Raw genomic sequence first — 17340 nt, forward strand, 5'->3', positions numbered from 1 at the left:
TTTTTATCTACACCTGAACACTTTCCACCCATATTTCTGGTAATGAATATGATTCACCCTTTGATTCTGAGCCTCCTCCAGCACAATTCTTTGTTGTTGTTTGTGGATGTGTCAGTGCATTTTACCTATTTCTTCACTCAGCACTGCTTCTTACATCCCATGCCTTCTTGAGTTCAGTTTGTTTCTTGTTGTAGTATATTTTTGTTATTCATTCAGAGACAGTCTGAGCAGACAATGTTAGACTATGTATCTTCAAATGTGTAATTTACCCTCTTTATAAGTTTCCTATGGCTGCTGTAACAACTGTTCACAAAGCTATTAGCTTAAAACAACATAAGTTTGTTCTCTTACAGTTCCAGAGGCCAGAAGTATGAATTTCAGTGGCCCAAAGGCAAGGTGCTTTCATGGCTGATTCCTTCAGGAGTGTCTATGGGAGGATCTACTTCCTTGCTTTTCTAGCTGTAGGAGGCTCCGTACATTTTCTAGCTCTAAACCTCTACCTCAAATCACTCATTTGCTTTTCTCCTTCTTCTCCTTTGAACTTCTTGCCTCTCTCTTTAATAACCTTGGTGGTGGCTTTGCATTCTGTCAATATTCTGTTTATGATTGTGTAGGTATTTCTCTAAGATGATGCACACTTTCTCCTCAGACTCCTTCTTAGCAGACCTTTAACATCTGTATTTCTAACAATAGTCTGTGTGGGGAAAACTAGGCTTTTTCTATCACATACTTCAAAATTCTTCCTGCCTCAATCCATTTTCCAATTCTAAAACCACTTCCACATGTTTAGGTATTTGCTACCTTTGTACCCTCCCAGTTGAATAACAACTTGTCAGAATATAGAGGTGTAGGTGACAGAAGTCTAGTTTTTTGGCATATTGAGGTATTTCTCCATTGCCTTCTTCTACACTCTGGCTGCTGAGAAATCTGGGTTTTATGCACTTGTAGGTCTTTTCTCCACATAAAGTTTTCTTTAAATTTCTCTAAAATCTATTTATATATAATTTCTCTAAATTACATTTCTATAAATTTTTCTTTAAATTCTATTTTTTGTTGAAATACATGTAGGCACAGATTTCTTTTAATTTGTCCATTTGATATTCATTATGTTTTTCAATCTAATCATTTTTATCTTTTTCATTTTTATAGAATGCTCAGCCACATTCATGTCTAACATTGCCTCTCCAAGCCATCAGTCTGTCCTTCTGCAACAATGACTGAAAATATATTAAATTTCTCACTGTGTCCTCCTTGTCTTTAACCTCTTAATTTTGTTTGCTTGTGGTGCTGGAGATCAAACCCAGGGCCTTGCATTAAGCACTTTACCTGAGTTGCACCCTTAATATCTTAATTTTTTACATTTCTTTATCCTTAGGTCTACATTTTTAGTAACTTCCTCAACTCCATCTTTTGTTCTCAGCTAGATTTTACATGCTAACTAATCTCTAAATTGGGTTTCTAGTTTTAACCATTACACATTTCTAATTTTCCCAGATCTTCTGGTGCTTCTCGATAGCCTCTTGTATCTACATCATACCCCAGAACCCTCTCACTCTTTAGAACTTTTGAACATTCCTTTTTTATATTCCCAACTAGCTGTCCCATGGCCTGTGATCTTTGCATGTTGCTCTCTACAGCCCGTTATTCGTCCCAATTCTCATTTATCATGGCTATTTCCTCATGTGTTGTGTAGTTTGGAGTTATAAACTCAAGTTCCTTGGAATCTTATCTGTGTGAATTCCTAGAAATCTAGCATATTGGTTTTCTAGGGCTGTCATAGAAAATGACCACAAGTGCATGGCTTAATCAGCAGAATTTATCCTTTCATAGTTCAGGAAGTCAAAAGCCTGAAGTTATAATGCCAATAGGTGGAGAGGACCCTCCTTATCCCTTCCAGCTTCTGGTGGCAGTGGCATTCTTTGGCTTGTGGCAGCATGACTCCCACCTGTTTCCATGTTAATATGGCCTTCTTTCCTATTGTGTGTCTTTCTGTGTCCTCCCTTCTTATATAGATGTGACACCAGTCATTGGATTAGGGCCCACTCTGTGCAGAATGGTTTGATCTTAAGATCCCTAATTAATTACATCTCCAAAAAACAAAACAAAACAATTTCCAAATTAGGTCACTCTTTGAGGTTCTGGGTAAACAGGATTGTGACTTTTAAGGAGACATGATTCAACCCATTCACCTAAAATTAAATTATGTTGGCCAATTAAAATTTATTTTTGGGATTTCCCGCAGGGTCAATGAAAGATGCAGGTGGCCATGGTTATTGCTGTTCTTGCCAGAATGGGACCATGAAGATCAAGTTTGCGCCACTCACTCAACTCCCAGAGGGAAGAGGCAGCACCAGCAGCAATGCTGCAGTGTGTCCTATCCTTCCTGCTGCTCAGATGGAGTCCTTGCATCAGGACTTCTTACAAGAACTCTTTCAGTGACTCTACTGTGCATTGAGGGCTTATGAAAAGCACAGGTGTATGCTGGAATCATGATACTACTCGTTCCTTCACATCCCTTATTTTACATGGTTTTACGTTGACTGGCACACCCCAGAGCAAGGAGGCAGAAGATCCAATTAGGTTAGAAGCTAGATTGTTTGTAGGTACTTTGGCAACCATTTTCCAATTCATCTCATCAAAACCTGGGATTTGGATCCAAGTCACAAGTATGTATTTGGGCTTCACCCCCATGGATTATTTGTGGCTGGAGCCTTTGGAAATTTTTGTACAAATTACTTGAACTTCAATGAACTGTTTCCAGGCTTTACTCCCTGTCTCCATGTGCACCCATGTTGGTTCTAGTGGCCTTTTCCTTTCAAGAATATCTGATGAAGTGTGGGCCAGGTTCAGTTTCTAAGAAAAGTATGTCCTATGTGTTGAGCAAGGAGGAAGGTGGGAACCTTTCAGTCATCATCCTTGGTATGCAGAAGATCCATGGATGCCCATCTGGGGAAAGTCATTCTGTTCATCCACCAGCAGGAGGGATTTGGTGCCCATTTGGTTACAGTATTTTCTTTGGGGAAAAATGAACTATTTAAACAAATGAACAACCCTGAAGGCTCTTGGCTTTGAACTGCTCAGGGGAGACTGCAGAAGATCATAGGGCTTTTCTTTGCCACTGTTTCATGCCAGAGGAATTTTCTAGTAGATTTTGGCCTAATGCCCCATGGGAAACCCATCCACACTGTTTTGGGGCCACAAATCCCTGTTGGTCAGACCTGGAGCAGATTAAAGAGCTGTATCAGACCTGGATTGAGGAGCTAAGAACATTTTTTGAGGAGCACAAAGGGAAGTGTGGTATTCCAGAGCATGAAACTCATGTTTATGTGACTTCAGTCTTGTTAGGCATACAGGAGGTTAAGAGAGCATCCCTTTGAGGGAATAAATATTTTAAATAAGTTTTTAAAAACCTACCAGCTTAGGAGTGTTTTAATCTAAAGTTTCTCCTTGAAATTTTTTCCCCTACAGAGGACAAACTCATGTAAGAGTTATCAGAAATTTTCAAATTTTTTTTTGGCAGTACTGCATTTTGAACTCAGGTCCTCACACTTGCTAAGCAGGTGCTCTACCACTTGAGCCACTCTGCCAGCCCCAGAATTTTCAAATCCTTTTTTTTTTTAATTTTCTTCTCCTTCCTCTGAGGAACACAGTTGACACAGATCTCTCCCATCTTCTGTGAGGTGGAGTGTTTGCTATATTCCTAGCCCAAGTGCCTGAGGGGACTCTGTTGTACTTAAGTGTCCTGACTCTAATCTCATACCTTGCCTGGGGTCTAGGTTGTTTCCTACCCAAAGACATGTTTGGTTTTAATCCTGAGTAACCTTCCTGGCTTCCAACTTTCTTGGTTTCTTGGCCAGAGAGAGTTCCTTCACTTTCCCACCAGCTCAGTCATGCATATCTAAAGGAGTTTATGCACCACTGAAGGACACCAAATGAAATTTGAACAATAAAGAGACATGTCATCATGTTGGATGGAAAACTTCAGCATCATGAAAATGTTAGCTTTTCATAAGTTAATCTACAAATTAGCCTCCATACCAATATGATTTTTAAAGTTTTGGAATGAGACAAACTGATTCAGAGCTCATATGGGAAAAAAGTAGCCTGGAAGTCTCCAAAATGATGAGAACTAGTTCTACCTAATTTTTTTTTCTAGGAATCCTTTTTTTTTTTAAACTGGGGATGAATCCAGGGCCTCACATATGCTAGACAAGTTTGAACTGCACCCCTAGTCCCCTATTAGATATTTAAGCACATCATAAATGCTAAGAAAACAAAATTTCACCCCCTTACAGGAAACCAGCAAATAGAATGGAATAACAAGCCTGGAAATATTCCAGAATACATGAGGGAGTATATTATGCGACAAAGGTGGCCTCTCAAATTGATGTGAGAAAGATGGACTGTGCAGTATTAATGCGGAGACAACTGAGCAACCATGACAGTCAGCTTTCCATAATTTCAATGCGATGTCTGAGATTATTAATTTATAAGGAGAAGAGGTTGCAGGTGTGGTGGCACATGATTGTAATCCCAACACTCAGGCGGCTGAGGCAGGAGGATTTCAAGTTAGAGGCCATCCTGGGCTACACAGCAAGAACCCACACACATACCCCAAAAAACTTTTTGAAAAATCTTTATTGTTTAAATCCTTACTGCCTTACACCAGTAGCCATAGCAGCATCTAAGAGCAGTTTAGAAATACATACTCTCAGGCCATGACATATGTACTACATCAATGTCTCTGCTTTAATCAGATACCCCAGACAATCCTATACACACGTTAAAGTTAGAAAACCCTAGTTTAAAATGTACTTGGGGTCTATAGCCATACTACCGTGAATGCGCCGGATCTCGTCTCTTTTCAGAAGCTAAGCAAGGTTGGGCCTGGTTAGTACTTGGAAGGGAAAATGTAGTTAGGTTTCTCTACTGAACAGCTGAAAACATCCTAATGCAGACCTCACCCAAACCTCTGCTCCCAGCCCCTTGGGTGTGCACTGGCTATTACCTTGTATAGTCAGTTCACAGCCTACTCTCTGCTCAAGCAAACTTACACACACACCCTGAGGAACATAAGTAGAACACAGCCATTGAGCCAGGGTACCTGGGTGAAAATCCCATAACTGCTTCACTTTTTAAAAACAGTATTTATTTTTTAGAGCTATTTTAGGTTCATAGCAAAATTAAGTGGGAAATAGAGTTCCCATACACTCTCTGCCCGTCCTCCACCCCCACGCACAGCTTTCCCTGCTGTCAACACTCCACACCAGAGCTGGCACATTTGTTGCAATCAGTGAATCTACACTGGCAAGTCATTACCACCCAAAACCCATAGTTTACATCAGGATTCACTCTTGGTGTTGCACATCTGTAACTTTGGACAAATGCATGATGGGGTGTATCTGCCATTTTACGTAGAACAGATTCACTTTCCTAAAACTCCTCCATTGTCAGCCTAATCATCTCTCCCCTCCCTCCTCTCTGACCTCTGGTTACCACTGATCTTTCCATGGTTTTTTTTTTAACCTTTTCCATAATGTCATATACTTGATATTATACCATCTGAGCTATACCCCCACTCCCCCCAGACAGCTTTTCAGATTGGTTTTATTCACTTAGTAATATTCACTTAAGGTTCCTACATGGGTTTTGTGTATGTGTGTGTTGATAATTCATTTACTTTTTGTCAATGATATATTCTCAAAATCATACATTCCATTGTCTGCATGTATCACCTACTGGAGGAAGTCTTGGTTGCTTCCAGGTTGGGAAAATGGTGAATGAAGTTGCAATAAATTTCAATGTGCAGGTTTTTGTGTAAGCATAGCTTTTCAACTCACTTGGGTAAATACTTAAGGGTTGAATTGTTGGATACATTCGACTTGCTAAGAAATGGTCAAACTGTCCTCCAAAGTAGCTATCTGAGAGACCTCCTGTTGCTCCACAGCCTCGCCAACATTTGCTGGGTGACATTATGAGTTACAACCATGCTATTAGGTGCATAGCATCTCATCTCATTGTTGTTTTAATATGAAATTTCCGAATAGCATATGATGTTGAACATCAGTTTGTCCTTTGAGATGGGGTTTTATTGTTGAATATTTAGAGTTTTTTTTTTTAGATAAGTCTTTTGCAATTGCTTTCTCCCATTTGTAGCCTACCTTCTCATTCTCTTGACATTGTCTTTCCCAGAGCTGAAGTTTTTCATTTTAATGAAATCACTTTCTTTTATGGATTGTGTTTTTGGTGTTGGATCTTAAAAAAATGATCACCATATCTAAGGTCCTCTGAATTTTCTTTAAGATTATCTTCTAGGAGTTTTGTAGTGTATTTTGTAGTGTACATTTAGGTCTGTGATCCATTTTGGATTCATTTTTATGAAGGGTATAAGGTCTGTGACTAAATTCATTTTTTTTGTATGGGGATGTCCAGTTGTTCCAACCCCATTTGTTGAAAGACATTTTTGCAAAGGCATTACAACAGTCTTATGTGGGTCCGTTTCTGAGCTCTCTATTTTGTTCCATTGATTTGTCTGTTCTAAACCAATAGCACATTATCTTGATTATTGAACTAAAGTCTTAAATTTGGGTAGAGTCACTGCTCCAACTTTGTTCTTCAACTTCAATACTAAGTTGGCTACATTGGGTCTTTTGGCTCTCCATATAAACTTTAAATCAGTTTATCCACATGTAAAGAGGATCCCACATGCAAGGCCCAGGCTGGCCTGAAACTCTACTTATTGCTGACTGGCCTTGAGTTTTTAATCCTTTTGCCTCTGCCTTCTGAGTGCTAGGATTAAAAGCATGTACAACAAGGCCTTGTTTACATCCTGGGATTTTTATTGCAATTGTGTGAACCTACACATCAAGTTGGGAAGGACTGGCACCTTGACGATATTAAGTCCTTCTGTCCATGAATATGAAATATCTCTCTATTTAGCTATTCTTTGCTATCTTTTTATCAAAGTTTTATAGTTTTTCTTATGTAGGTCTTATACATATTTTGTTAGGTTTATACCTAAGCATTTCATTTTTTGAGATGTTAACATAAATGATATTGTGTTTTTAATCTCATAGTTCACTTGCTTATTGCTAGAATAGAAAAGGGATTGACTTGTGTGTGTTAACTTTGTACCTTGCTAAAATTGTTTATTAGCTCTAGCATTGTGTGTGTGAGTGTGTATGTGTGTGTATTCTTTGGGATTTTCTATACAAATAATCATGATGCTATCTACAAAGAAAGGCAGTTTTATTTCTTCCTTCTCAAACTGTATACCTTTTATTTCCTTTTCTTGTTTTATTGCTTTAGCTAAAACTTCATCTGAAGTATTGAGATAGGCTATCCTTGCCTTGTTCCCCATCTTAGCAACAAAGCTTCTGGTTTCTCACTAGTAAGGATCATGCTGACCATATGTTAATGTGGCTGTCCTGTGTCAAATTTAGGATGTTCCCTCTGTTCCTAGTTGTAGAGAATTGATAAAAATTCTCCCTTAAAAGTTTTGTAAAATTCACCAGTGAACCAATCAGGGTTGATGCATCCTGTTCTGGAAGGTGATTATTATTATTATTATTATTATTATTATTACCATTATCTGTGTGGTACTGGAGTCTGAGCTTAGGACCTGTCACTTGCTAGGCAGATGCTCTACCACTTCAGCCACTCCCTCGGTCCCTTTTTGCTTTTAGTTATTTTTCAGGTGAGGTCTCACATTTTTTTCCTGGGGCCAGCCTCAGACTGCAGTCCTCCTGCCTATGGCTTCTTGCATAACTGGGACCACGGGTGCATGCCAATGCATCCCACTTGGGTTATTTTACGCATTTTAAATTACTCCATTTTCACTCCTTTCTTAGCATATTAATTATACTCATTTTAAAACACTTTTAGTGGTTGCCCTAGAATTTACAATATGCATTTACAGCCAGTCCAACTCCACTTTCAATTAACACGGTACCACTTCACAGGTAGTGAAAGTACTATCATTATGTTGAATTGTTTCTGTCAGATCAAGAATAAGAAAAATAAAATTTGTTTCTCATCTTCACTTATTCTCTGATGCTCTTCCTTTCTTCATGTATAACTAAGGTTCCAACCTATCATCATTTTCCTTCTCCTGAAGAACTTTCTCAAACTCCTCTTGTGGAGAGGTCTATTACCAACAAGTCACCTCAACTTTCGTTTATCTAAGAAAGTCTAAAGGACAGTTTAACAGGATACAGAATTCTAGGCTGGTGTGTTTTTTTTTTTTTAATCTCAACATTTTGTCAACTGGAAAAGAAGCTATCATATAAATAAGGGAAGTGTTTTTTTCTGGACAAGAAGTCATCATTTGGGCACAAAGTAAGTGAAGGGCAGACCAAAGGGGTGTTCCCACAGGGACGGGAAGGAGGTCATTAAGGAGTCAGAGATGCAGCCCAATCTTGTACCACTTGTTTTGAAATCTTTGGATTGGCTGGGAGGGGGCTGCAGGGAAGAAGGCTGCAGGGAGGGTTGTTCTGTGGCTAACAGCAGACTATCTATTGATCAGGTGACTCTGTAAAACCAGGGAGTCCACTTAATCACACACACACTCAGCCAATTCACCTTTCAAAATGATAGAGAGACAAGATGGAGTCTGTTAGACTTTAAGCTAGGTTATCACGTTAAATATTTTGCTTACTCTTTTCTCATTTGCATAGTTTCCAAGAAGTCAGATGTAATCCTCATCTTTGCTTTTTTTTAGTCAAGGTGTTTTTATCCTCTGTCTTCTTTCAATATTTTTCTTTACCTTTGATTTTCTGTAGATGGAATTTGCAGGTATACTTTGGTTTTGTTTTTTTGTTGTTTGTTTGTTTTTACATTTACTCCACTTGGTATTTTCAGTTTCTTGGATCCGTGGTTTAGTATCTGCCATTAATTTAGGGGAAATTCTTAGTTATTGTTGCTTCAAACACTTCTCCTGTTTATTTCTCTCTTCTTTGTTCTGATGTTGCCATTATATATATGTGTTTATCTTTTGTAGTGGTCCTGCCCCTATTGGATATTCTGTTCCAGTTTTTCAGTCTTCTTTCTCTCTGCTTTGCAGTTTTGGAAGTTTCTGTTGGCATATCCTCAAGCTTAGTGAGTCTTTCCTCAGTGGTGGTCAGTCTACAAACAAGCACACTAAGGACATTCTTCCTGTGTATTCCAGTTTTTTTTTTTTAAATCTCTAGTGTTTCTTTTTGATTCTTAGAATTTCCATCTTTTTGCTTGTATCACCCATCTGTTCTTACATGTTGTCTTGCTTTTGTCATTAGCACCCTTAGCATACGAAACACAGTTGTTTTCATTTCCAACTGATAACTCCAGCATCAGCACTTTATCTGAGTCTTGTTCCAGTGCTGATGTTCTCTCTTTAAACTGCATTGTCTGCCTTTTAGTATGCCTTGTAATTTTTTGCCAAATGTCAAACATAGTGTACTAGATAAAGGAACTCTGGCAAACAGGCCTTTAGGGATGTAGTGGTGAGGCATGGTCACCACTACAGCATAGTCATGTGATCAGTCATGTGCTCAGACCATGTGGATCAGTCATGTGGACTGCATAGTCATGTAATCAGGTCTCAGTCTTTTAATGAGCTGTGCCCCTCAGCTGTGAACTTCACAAGGCTTCTCAGCCCCCTAACCCCAACCTTAGGGGAGACAAAATGACTAAAATGGGCTGAACCTGAGTATTCTCCCGTTTCCAGGCTGGTTGGGCTCTGATACACCCCTAATAAATTAGGCTCTGACAGAATTTGTCTTGGTAGCAGACCTTGTTAGGAAGGCCTGATGTGCTTTCCTGTCTCCATGCTGGAAGCAGGAGAGGAACTTCCTCCAGCAATCAATGTGAGCACCTGGTTGATCAAGCCATTGGAGTGAACCTCACAAACGTGTAGGGCTCCTAAGACTAGCCACCCCTGGAGTGGCTAGTCCTGCCCACACTGAGCATCCAGCAATTTGTCAATTAGGGTTTGGTTTTTCTTCTTTGGTACCCATTCCTACAGAGGTTTCTGCATAGATTCCAGTTAGGTTTTGGAGGTAGATCTAACAGAGCCTACTGTTTTCTTGGCCATGCAAGGTGAGGGAGGCAGTCTTCTAACATGGCTGCTAGCAGTCCCCACCTCCTGGTATTTAAGCACCCTTTCCTGAGGGTGGCCTGGATTTCACAAGTAGAATACAATAAAGTGATGGGGTGTCACTTTCAATATTAAGTTGTAAAAGACTGTGACTTCCATCTTGCTGGCATTGCCTGTCTGGCTCTTCTTGTGTGCTTGCCATGATTGAGGGGAAGTGGGGAGAGAGGGAGTGTCCTAGCAACAACCTGAGGATGAACTCTGGCCAACAGCCAGCTAAGAACTGAGTCCCTCAGTCCCACAGTAACCTCAAAGAAACAAGATCTTTCAGGAGTTACAGGAATGAGATTGGCAGAAGATCCTTTCCTGCTTGACCTTTCAGATGAGACACAAACTTGGGTGAACACCTGAGGGTAGCCTCATGAGAATCTGTACAGAAGAGGACTCAGCTAAACTGTGCCCAATTCCTGCCCCACAGAAACTGTGAGACTGTATGTATATTGTCCAAAGCCACTAAATTTTTGGAGTAGTTTGTTATGAAGTGGCAAATAATGTTGGAGGCAAGGGACACCAAATGGTTCTCACCTAACTTCTGATTTGAGCTAGAGATGTCCAGATTCCAGAGGAAGAAACAGATTTTGGGGGTGAGGGACTGGAGGGGACTAAGGAAGCATTTTGTCTCTTAAATATCCAAGTGAGATACTGGGTAAGCCATGGTTGCCAGAATCTGGAATTGCTTTTCCATGACATTAGAGATTGGTGTTTTCTACCAATCAGAGCAGTGAAATCCAAAATGTGGATTTGGACTTATAGGAAGAAAGTAAAGCATACATTATCTTTCACTTCCACAGAGTTTAAGGAGACTGAGTCCTCTGTTTGGTTCAGTCTAGCTGTTCCAAGTTCTGCTTTGGTGTTTGAAGCCAGAATCCTGGCTACTGTCAAGGCTTTATGCTGTCCTTGTTGTATGTGTCCTTTGTGAGGAGGGGGAGGTGGCAAGGCAGAGCAAACACTAAAATAATTCTAGCATTTCTAACTCTAAAGGCCTAAACACTGGGCTTTTGCCTGACCCAGTATTTCTCAACAGGGTCTCCATGTTGGCCTTTGTCCTAAGGCAATTATTATTGTTATTATTTTTATTATTATGCTCAGTGTCCTGTAGTACAGTTAGCAATATGCCAGTAGAACTGGCCAGCTATTGTGACAAGCTAAAGCATCCATCCCACAATTCCAGGTGCTTTGCTCTCCTGCCCCATGGAGAACCCCTGGAATGTGTGTGTTGGCGCTCCAGCTGCATCTGCCACCCACATTTCAGCCATTTCCTAGATGTCTGCTTGGCAAGAGGTTCCAGGCTGGTTAATATTCTCACTTCTGGAACCCAAAGTACAATGGGCTCCCAAAGAATTAAGAGCAATTTGGAATATAATTGGATTTTGGATGATTTATAGGCAACATGGAGCCCTGTAGAAACTCAGGAACTTTTTTTTTTTTTTTTTTGTAAACTAGTGTTCTTTGTTCTGCAGCTGTACCACAGAGAGGTAATAGAAGGTTGGCTGGCAGCTCATGGAGTTAATAGGAGGATATGTCCCATGACTGGGACACCCCGGGAGAACAGGTAGGAAATTCTGACCTTGATCTGCTGATGGTAGCTGTGAAAGTCTCTGAAGAATCCATTCTTATGTTGGGCTGTGAAGTTAGTACTCTAATCTCTGACAGAAAATAAAATGTGCACTTATGTATATATGATAAACTATGTTTTATTGTACTATTTATCACAAAACTTTTCCTGGGCACTTATTGTGAGCCAGGCACCATGCAGTTCCTCTATATGCATTACTTGATTTGATGCCCACAAAATGCCTGCATTTTGGGGTGAGTTGCTTAATCTTTCCATTTTAGGAATGAAGGTAGGGAAAAGAAGGCTTAAGAAAGTTCTACAGCTTGCCGGGGGTTGGGGGGGGGTGTCTCCAAACCAGTGACAGTGTCAGATTTGAAATCTAGACTTTGAAATCCATTCTGTAATTTCTTTAGACTACATGGATCTAAATTTTATTCAACGGATAATTATTGTCCAACACGATGTGCAGAGCCCTGCCCTGTGCAAACGGGACAGAGATGTCCCTGCCTGAGTGGATGTGTGGATATATGCCTGAGTGCGTGGACAGATGGACAAAATAAACCGCAGGAAAGTGCATGGCATGAGAGAATCAGATGGAGGAGTGGATGGACGGGATGGGTGAGAGACTGAATGAGTGGGTGGGTGGGTGCAGGGGTCTGATCGCGCGCTACTCAAGCCCCGCGCAGGGCCGCGGGCGGGTGGGTGGCGGGCGGCTACTCCACACAGTACGGTAGGGAGGGCCGTCCCTCCCGGAGCCGCGCTCGCGCCTGCTCCCCGCCCTCCTCTCCTCCTCCGCGGCTGCCAGTCGCCACGACCCCAGTCCCCGGGCGGGCAGCGCAAGAGACGGCCACTGCGCTGTGCGCTCGTCCGCCGTCGCTCGGCGCGCCGCGATGCGCAGAGGGACCGCGCTGCATCATGAAGCTCCGCAGCAAGGCGGCGGCGCTGCTCCTGCTCGCGCTGGCCGCGCTGCTGCTCGCGCTGCTGTCCCTGCGCGCCGGCCGCGCCGAGCCCCCCGGGGTCCCCGCGCCGCCCGCGCGCGCCGCGTCTGCCCCGCAGCGCCGCCCCGCGCCAGTCCCTGCGTTCCTGCCCGGGCCGGGCGTCCCTCCCGGGGCTCGGAGGCGACGGCCCCCGCGTCCGCGCCCACGAGCCGGTCGCCGGGGCGCGGCGAGCCTGGAGAAGTTGGCGAGGTGAGTCGTGGCAGCCCCAGAATCCCATCTGGGGACCCGTGTTCCTCTCCCTCCACCCGTGCCAAGTTCAAGGGTGGCTTAGGGCCAGGCTCAAGTTTCCTCACGGGCTGCGCACTTCGGTTTCCTCCACCTTGGGAAATCCCCCTGATGGCACCGGGCGAGTCACCACGTACCTTTGTGCAGGAGTGTCAGGGAAAGTGGCTGTGTGTGCGTCTGGTTTAACTGTCACTCAGGGTGACTCTTTGCATTCTCGCACACATGTGCCCTTTGTTTCAAAAGCCATCACGAAGCAAGAATGCTTTATCTCACTCTTGTGTTTCACTGGAGAATTCATACCGAAAACTTCGATCTGATTGAGTTGGAAAAGTTAGATGTTTTCCAAGATTCGTTCAACCTCGAGTACCCAGCCCCGCGCTTAGAGCAGGACGCACTGGCCCCACGGTTTTGGAAAAGTCTTCCCCTTGGAAGGAGTGATGCGTGGCAGGGAAGGACAGACTGGGGGCGTTGTTGGGGGGGGGGTCCCGTTCCTCGTCTGTTTCGGGCTCCAGCAAGGTCCAAGGGTCCTACAAGGAAAACATCTTAACCTCCGTCTTTCTGTTTGAGATTCCCTTTCTCTACACAAAGTCTAACACGAAGCCTTTTCATCTGAGCGTTTTCTCTTTGGCCTTAGGGTCGCTGGACCATAGGCAGGTTGGGGATTTGCGTTCATTTCCTTTGTTGTGGAGAGCTTTTTTTTTTTTTTTTTTAAACGATCTCTCTGGTCTTGTAGTGGGTGTGTTTCCTCTGCTCGTTCCAAGCTGTTCTTTCTAACTGCCTTTGCAAAGTCTGGGTTTGCTGGGCTCCTTAATTAACTTGAAACGAGTTGAAGAATTCTTTTTCACCATAATGACTAAGTGTTTTGGCGCTTTTACTGTAGCTAAGAGAAAAGACACAAAACCTCGAGAAGTAGCTGTGTTGGCTTTGTGTTCTCTTCTGCCTGTAATAAATGCACAGATGGGTGCTGGCAAGTTTTAGGGAGAAAAAAGCCCCAACAATCTCAGACTCACTTTTAAATATTTCCAACACTTTACAAGTTCTGAATGTATGAGCTATTTAAAATAAGAATATTTCTATTAGGAACTTAATAGAGTTTCTGCTCCTGTATACTGAGGTTTCTTAAAATAGTTTATATCTGGGCCTAGCCCCACAAAATCAGAAACCATGGGAGTGGGGTCAGTAATCTGCTTTTTCACTTCTACCATTCCTTTTGATACACACCAAAGATGAAGAGCCTGCTCTGTGAAGGAAGCAGCTGTCTCACCTCCACTTTCCAGGGGAGGAAACTGTTGCATGGGATTACAGTTTGTCCAAGGTTCACAGATAGTGGGGTACGTGAGGATGAAGACCCAACAGCATGGGATCAGGGTGGCCCTGGCCTGCTAGGATGATGTCATACCACGGTCTGGCCTGTGATTCATAATGGTACCGAGGTTTTTCTAACAAAGCAGCAAAATTTTGGAAGTGTCTCATTCTTCAAGGTGTTGGAAACCTTGGGAGCAGCATCTCCTTGTCTGTATCTGAACAAATTGTCTCTGAGAAGGAGGCGATCATGAACAGAATCCAAATGCATGCTTTAGACAAGCGAGGTCTATTTCCACAAGCAGCAGTACTCCAAGTCATTTTTCTTTTGAACATATCTCTTAGATGATCATGGAAATCATGCCAACACCAAAGGAATAAAGAATAAAACTTACAAACTCGGGAAAGAATAAAAAACAAAGAGCTACAGGAAGTCTCAGGCTCAAATGCATAAACAGTTGACATCTGCTGGGACTTATTTTTTATTTCTTTTGCTACCTCAACAGAAATGGTAACAGAAGATTCTGGAACAGACGGGGAGCAGGAGAAAGATCTCTGCATGGACTCCTTTATTGCTTTCTTAATTCTGCCTGGCTTAAATTTTTGTGGCTTAGGAGGAATTTCATTTAGGGAGAGAAGAGAAAGACTCATGGCTTCAGAAAAACCAGTGCTTTAATCTCTTTATGTGGTCAGAATCCAGAAGAGATGGAAGTCAATGTGATCTTATTTTTCTGGCCTGGGGAGGGTCAGATTTGTAGCCCAAAGATGTGACACAGCCCACCAACCTGCTGACCTTGCACAACCTAGGCTGCCTCACCTCCCCAGGGTCCTGCTGTAAGTGACGTTCTGCCCCATCAATGCGGAAAACACAGTTCTGCCCTGAAACACAGCTTGTTTTCATTTCAGAGAAGTTTCCAAAGGCTTGCTTAGTTAGATGCAGATCCTACAATTTTAGAACTAGTCATTTGTATTCAATCTGTCCTGTGATGGCCTCCTTTCTCTATAAATACAGAGCTGGGAGGTAAGGACTGAGGTTTTAGGTCAAGGGTAAGATCTGAAAATGGACACCATACTGGGAGTGGCAACCCTAGTGGCACAAGAGAAATGAAATCCTCCTTCTCTCTGGGCTTATTGGTGATTTATACCTGGCTGACTTCCAACAAAAATTTGAGATGACACATAGTAAAAGACACATATACAATAAGGCCTTTGAAATAGCTACATATAAAAAGTCATAAAGAGGAGGGAGAAATAAGTACTGTTTGTCAAAAACTGAGGCCACTGTTATTAGGAGGACTAAGTGTTAAATTTAGCTGTAAGCTTCCTAGCAGCCGTGTCAAAAAGGGAACCCTGATGGGCCGTCTCATTTTCATTGAACGATAAGAGGAAAAGTTTACCAAGATATTTTTTTGATGGAACTGAATTCCAAAATAGGAATTTTATTTGTGGATAGATGTTAGACTTTAGAAGATTATCTTTCCATCTTACTTCTGAAAACTCCTCCTTGAGCCTTCCTATGGGAAAGGACACCTACTGTAACTGTAAATCTGTACAGCATAAGAAAGAACACATTATATGGAATTCAGCATCGGGTTCTGGTTGCCAGTCATTTCACCTTGCTTTCTCCATCTGTGAAATGAGCAGATCAACCCAAAAGTGTTCTCGGATCTCTTCCAGCTCTGACATTTGATGATCCCATGATGAGATCAGGATCCCAGCAGTGACTATTCTAGCTCTTTGGGCTGTGGCTTGCAAAATCACTGGCTCCATCCGGGGCTCTTGGTGATTGCTCAACCCTCCGCCCTCTCCTGAACTGTATTCTTTTTCTTCTGGCTTGCACTGCATGTGGCTGTTTTCTTTTTGCAGTAGCTCAGGACACCTCAAGGCTCTGTAGTGTCCCTCTATCGTTGTGTGCCACAGTTGCTCTGCAAATGTCAGGTACTCACTGTACAACAGTGAGTGGAGCTGCTGCCCTCCCAGAATGGGGAGAGGGGAGGGAGACAATACAGAAACCCGTTGCACTTGGCAGCCTCCCAGCTACCAGGGAGAGGAAGCAAGGATCCTCACTCTTCAAGAGACACCATTTCCTGCAGTTCCCTTTGCTCTCAAGCCTGAACAAAAGGATGATGTTGTATGGCAAAATGCTCAGTCTTTGGTCATCCTCTAACTGATTGCCTCTGAGGACAGTCAAGGTCTGTAGGTCATTTTTTTGGCTGTACTAAAGTTTGAACTCAGGGCCTGTGCTTAGCACTCTACCACTTGATCTATGCCCCCAGCCCTTTTTGCTTTAGTTTGTTTTTAGCTAGAGTCTTGCACTCTTGCCTGCAGTCCTCCCACCTCCACCTCCTGAGTAGCTGCGATCATAGTCATGTACCACCACGCCTAGCCGTATTTGTTGATGTAGGGTCTCACTAACTTTTTGCCTGATCTGGCTTCTAAATGTGGTCCTTCTATCTCTGCCTCCTGTGTCGTTAGGATTACAAGTATGAGCTACCACACCTGGACCAAGGTCTTGAGTGCCATGTACAATGTTACACAGCTTTGACTTCTGATTCTACTTCCAGCCTGTTTTTGTTGGTTGGTCTATGAGTCCCTGCTGTCCTCTCTCACACACTCCAACTCAGTGAAGCCTGTTAGTTCTGTCTCAAATTATGCCCCCAATTCCATGATTTCTATCACGTTCATGGTCACTACTGAACTGCTTTGACCACTGCAATAGCCTACTCTCCTAAGCCTCTATGTTCTACTTTCTATACAGCCACTGAAATAATCTTTTAACAGTGACCAGAGAAGGTCACTTTGCCATTTAAAGCTCTCCATCACACCAAGAGTAAAATTCAATTTCTTCTTGTGGTCTTTGAGACATTTGCCTCATCCCAACCCCATGCAGGCCTCTGACCTTACCTCCTACCAGTCCCCATTCAGCCACTGGGCTTCAGCCCTCAGACACATCCTCTTGACCTGGGCTCCCTTGCCTCTTTCAAGTCTTCCTAGCTGCCCTTCTCATCATTCCCTACTCCCTTGCCCCAGTGAGTGGTTTTTTGGGTTTTTTTTTATGGCATTTATCCTTGTTTATGAATTTGCATTTTATTTACTCTTCCCTATTCTGTGCACCTCATGTCTCATTAACC

At 42.6% G+C, this 17340-nt stretch overlaps 1 protein-coding gene and 1 pseudogene across 1 annotated transcript in view; both read left to right on the forward strand.

Annotated features, from left to right (window-relative positions):
- The first annotated feature begins 2493 nt into the window (after positions 1 to 2493).
- LOC109689464 (2-acylglycerol O-acyltransferase 1 pseudogene) lies at positions 2494 to 3377 on the forward strand (annotated as a pseudogene).
- Positions 3378 to 12505: 9128 nt separating this feature from the next.
- Positions 12506 to 17340, forward strand: part of Gxylt2 (glucoside xylosyltransferase 2) — a 91743-nt gene continuing 86908 nt past the window's right edge. The window contains exon 1 of the mRNA XM_020168310.2: positions 12506 to 12871. Coding sequence (XP_020023899.1) covers positions 12600 to 12871 — 272 coding nt within the window. The 5' untranslated portion in view covers positions 12506 to 12599. The remainder of the gene's footprint in view (positions 12872 to 17340) is intronic.

This window comes from Castor canadensis, chromosome 10 (assembly GCF_047511655.1).
Source record: "Castor canadensis chromosome 10, mCasCan1.hap1v2, whole genome shotgun sequence".
In the NCBI taxonomy this organism is placed as follows: domain Eukaryota; kingdom Metazoa; phylum Chordata; class Mammalia; order Rodentia; family Castoridae; genus Castor; species Castor canadensis.